At 38.8% G+C, this 5,000-nt stretch overlaps 1 protein-coding gene across 6 annotated transcripts in view; it reads right to left on the minus strand.

The window, feature by feature from the left end:
* Window positions 1-5,000, minus strand: part of LOC143292894 (centrosomal protein of 112 kDa-like) — a 98,198-nt gene that overhangs the window by 44,170 nt on the left and 49,028 nt on the right. For all 6 annotated transcript variants that reach the window (XM_076603566.1, XM_076603564.1, XM_076603562.1 and 3 more), the window contains one exon: window positions 40-157. In XM_076603566.1, coding sequence (XP_076459681.1) covers window positions 40-157 — 118 coding nt within the window. The remainder of the gene's footprint in view (window positions 1-39; window positions 158-5,000) is intronic.

Genomic DNA, 5,000 nt, shown 5'->3' on the forward strand with positions numbered 1-5,000 from the left:
AGTCTGTGATGCCTACAGATTCCAAGCAGCAGAACTCACCATATAGGATGGCAGGGGAAGCAGTGGTCCATCCCCTGGCTTCTTGTCGAAAGGATCCTGCAGGCTGCCTCTCTTCAGCATGTGCAACATCAGCTGACAGTACATGTTCCGGTTCTTCCTGAGAACACACAACAACAGACTGTCATGTGTTTGTTTGTTTGTTTTTTGTTATTGTTTGTTTGTTTGTTTGATTTCCCCCCTGCTAATCTTTATCATGTTTTGATTGTTCTTACTCTCATTCTCTCTTGCCTTGACTACCGTAATTCTCTATTGTCTGGTTTGCCTGCTTCATCCATTCAGTCCCTTCAGCACATACAAAACTCTGCTGCCCAACTCCTCCTCAGAAAGAAAAGATCTGAGCACATCACTCCTCTTTTGCAACATCTCCACTGGCTCCCTGTTTCACACAGAATAAAGTACAAGATCAGCACTCTATGTTATAAATGTATTCACAAATCAGCCCATTCCTATCTCTGTGGCTGTCTTCACCTCTACACTCCATCTCGCTCACTACGATTGACTTCAGATCCACTCTGTTTACGCATACCCAGATTCAAACACTCAACTGCTGGCCACCATTCTTTCTCTGTCTCTGGACCTTGCAGTTGGAATGAATTTCCTCTTCCGCTTCATCAAGTCTCCACACTCAGCTCTTTCAAGTCTGGCCTTAAAACCCACCTCTTCCCAAAATAGCCTCCCTTCCCTGCCTCTCCCTTGTCTTTAGTTTCTCCAGTTTTAGAGTTATGCATGCGTGTGAATGGCTGGTGCGAAAGCACTTTGATTTGTCTCTGCAGAAGATTCAGTGCTATACAAATACCATTATTATTATTCTAAATAAAACAAGAGGGACATAGCTGGGGTTAAGAGAGAGATGAGGATGTAGATATTTATTTATATGAAGGCTATTGCCCCTCATGAAGGGGTACAATACATAAACAAGTACAGTCACTGAAGAAAATTATGAAGTTACAACATATCTGAAATGCAGTACCTTGTACAAGTGAACTGACAAATTCCTAATGACACTTTCTTTTTCAGATGCTAGCAGTAGACTTAAACAAAAATGATTGGGTTAAGAGAGAGAGAGACAGAGAGAGACAGAGAGAGAGAGAACAACAAACCTTCTTAGAAATACTTGCTCAGTTTTGTAAACCAAACAATCAAGGAATAGAGAGCTGTAGCACAGAAGAAACAAACGAACCCTCACCACAACAAATACCACTTGCCATCAAAGCACAGCAGACCTTCCGTTTATTCTGCTGTGTGTTATGTTCAAAGGAACTCAAATCATTGTTTTGATAGTGGCAAAAGTCTTATTTTCAATGTGTAAGCAAGCATGATAATTGCATTTGAAAGAAAGATGATGAAATAACAAAACAAAGATGAATGATAATTTCAACTAAGATGGGTTTGGTTTTGGTTTTGTTGTTGTTGTTGTTGTTTTTTGTTTTATTTTTTGTTGGTTTTTTGTTTTTTGTCTACACTCAACACACATAACAACAGTATTTCTTTTTTCCTTGAAAATTGCACTTTTGCTGAAACTGTGACGCACAATCCTTACACTGTGTTCACTGTTCATCAGTTGTTGTTGTTGTTGTTGTTTCCCTATACTGCATTGTTTTTCCTATTTTGATTGTAGCAAAAACGTTTGTGGACTTCTACAAGGCCTGCCCTGGAACAGGACCGTATGCGCTTGTGTGTGGGCGAGTCAGGGTGAGCAACATAAGGGTCATGCCACTAACGCCCTGCAGAAAATGGGGTGGCAGAAAAAAAAAGGTATACCTGTGTTATCGACCATAAGTGGATTGCATTTCTTTCTAGATCCAACAGCAAGGGTGACAACATTTGTTCTGTGTCATTGCTCCTTTGCCTGACAATGTTTGGGTTATTACACGGGCTGGACTAACCACTCATGCTGTACACATTTTTTACCTCCCGTGCATCCTTTTTGGATTCCCACACATAAGATACATATAAGGAGTATTCATAAGTTATTTAACATCTAGAACTGTATTTACCTTTCTAACAAAATATTTTATCATATCATTTCCAATATATCTTTTTTTTCTTTCTTTTTGTTTTCTTTTTTTTTTGTTTTTTTGTATCATTCCCCCAAAAGCTGAAATGGGAAGTCTTTGGATAGTGATTTTTCTCCAGCTGAGAATGAGAACATCTCTAAAAAAAAAATTTAAAAAAAAGTGGTGTCTCTAGATCACTTACTGAGAGGGAAAATGACATGCCATTGTAGAGATGTGAAAAAAACCAACCTGTGATTATATCAGACATACAAATTTATCTTTTCCTAAAAAGAAAAATTCTAGTTATCTAAATTTCCTTATCTCAAAAAGCTCTATGCATCTTACTCCAACATCCCTCCTCCATCTGATATCCAAGAGAATCCAAATTACTAAACCATGGGCAAAAACACCACATACACACCACACAGAAATGCACTGTGTACACTTAACAGAATGTCAAAGGATACTAAACCGCTGTGTGGAATGAAACATTACTGCATGGATGAGTTCCAGAATGTATTCTCACATGAAGGAAGAGTATGCTCAACAGAATGATACAGAATAATACACTATCATGTGTCAAGGTTGTGTTCTAGAATGCCTTTGCATGAGATTGAGTACATCAAACTAAATGGTTTTAGAATACTGCACTGTTGTGGGATATTATGGTATGGATGTGTTCTAGAATGCACTCTTTGCATAGGAGAGTATATATACCCAACAGAATGAATTACAATACTCCATTGGCATGGAGCATTGCATCACACCACACACACAAAAAAAAGCTGAACAGAATACACTACTCTGATGTGTGGAATGAAAATATTATTGCGTGTATGCAAACGCAATGATGTAAAATTTTCTACCACATATGTAAAACTATATGACTGCAGCCAAAAGAGAAAAAAAAAAAGGAATCAATCTTGACTCTGTCAAACAGCATTCAACTCACCCACTTTTGCTTAAAATTTCTAGAGGATAAAGACAAGTGAAATGAAGGAATTTGTTATGTGGCCAAGTTTTATTTACTGTGCAATTCTCAAGAACTGACCTGAACCATGTCTATTTCTGTTCTCCAGTAATTTTGCGTGACAGCATATGTTTGCATTTCCTTTAGAAATAAAATGACTGCACTTGACTTTTAATTGCTGGAGGGGTCTGGGTAAACAGCTGAAAGGGGTTTTTCAACCTGTGTGATTCAGCAGCACTTGTTAGGGAACTGAAAACCAATACTGTGTCCACAGTCCACATAAACATGTTCATTTCACAAATATGGCTCTTAAGAAGTATTCAATCATACAAAAGTGGGAAGAACTATTCTTTAAAAAGAAAAAAAAGGGGGGGATCAGAGACAAAGGTGTGTTGTCAATGTTATTTTGAGTGTTGGTATGCTTATCCTTTTTTTTTGTATGCTGAAAAACACTTGAACACACACACACACACACACACACACACACACACACACACACACACACACACTGTTCAAGAATTTTATCTTCTTTTGACTATCAACAATGGGAACTTTTTGCTCACTTATTCTTCCTTGCATTGTTTGCACTTTCCTCTTAAGTATTTCTATCTTTAGATTCTTGATAATGGGAATTGTTGGTTAATTTGATTCTTCTTTGCCTTTTAAATATAACATTCTGATAAAAGGACATCAGTAAATCTGACACTGGCAATGCTATTATTTTTGGAAATTTTTAATGGAACGCCAAAATCAACTAGAAACTGGCATTTCAATTTCTCCAAAATAATTTTATAAGCGGAATCATCAAAACAATATCCCTGAATGTGTAAGACTGCATGACAAGACAGGTACGTTATTGCCATTGGAATCATGTATCAGGTCTGCATCATTTGATTTTCATCCTGTAAAAAAATGATGGCAACTGTTTTCAAGACGTGAACATGAACAGATTATGTATATGTATATGAATGCGCAAATGAGCATGCTTGTTCACTCCTCTCTCTCTCTCTCTCTCTCTCTGTGTGTGTGTGTGTGTGTGTGTGTGTGTGTGTGTGTGTGTGTGTGTGTGTGTGTGTGTGTGTGTGTGTGTGTGTGTGTGTTTGTGTGCATTATTCTGTGGTAGGCTTTGCCAATGAGAAAACCTAGGGGAAAAACAAACCGGGCACCTCTCTGACATTCCAACGTTTCTTAGACGCATATGGTTTACTCATCAAGACACACATTAGTTATTCCAATCAAATAATACCCTTTTTATGAGCGGCTTTACCCCTCATTGTGTTTTCCAGATGGATATATTCCCATTCACCCAACAATGGCACTGGCGGCAGAAGCTCAAAACGGCCCAGAAGACCTCAGAGAAAACCACTAATCCCTAAGTGTGCGCACTACCCACAGGCTGGGGATCAGGGAGGAGAATACCGCCTGCCATTGACAGTAAGGCTGACAGGTTGAGCCCCCAGTTTGCGACATCCTCTGCCAACCGCCACACAATTCAGACACCTTGATTCCCGTGTAAACGCTTAAGGCGGTCAGAGCTGCCCCTGTCTGGGGAATTTGTTATCTGCTGGATGGGTCCACTTTAGTACCTTATTCAGGGTACTCGGCGATAACCATAAATCACTCTTGTCATTTCCTGTGTAGTCTGGGTTCAGGAGGGTATGGTACATGTGGTGCATGTGCTCCTCTGTGTGTGTGTGTGTGTGTGTGTGTGTGTGTGTGTGTGTGTGTGTGTGTGTGTGTGTTTGTGTGTGCTTATATACATATATGTGTGTGTGTGTGTGTGTATGTGTGTGTGTCAACTTGAACCCATTCATATAGTGGTACTAGTATTTGTGTGTCAAGTATACACTTTTTAATATGTATATGTACATGTATGCAAGCTGTATATTATATCACTAGTATCCATGTTTAGTATTTGCAGTTAACATGCATATTCATGAAGATTCAAAAATGACATGTTCAAGCACATGTAT

The sequence above is a fragment of the Babylonia areolata genome, chromosome 18 (assembly GCF_041734735.1).
Source record: "Babylonia areolata isolate BAREFJ2019XMU chromosome 18, ASM4173473v1, whole genome shotgun sequence".
Taxonomy (NCBI): Eukaryota; Metazoa; Mollusca; class Gastropoda; order Neogastropoda; family Buccinidae; genus Babylonia; species Babylonia areolata.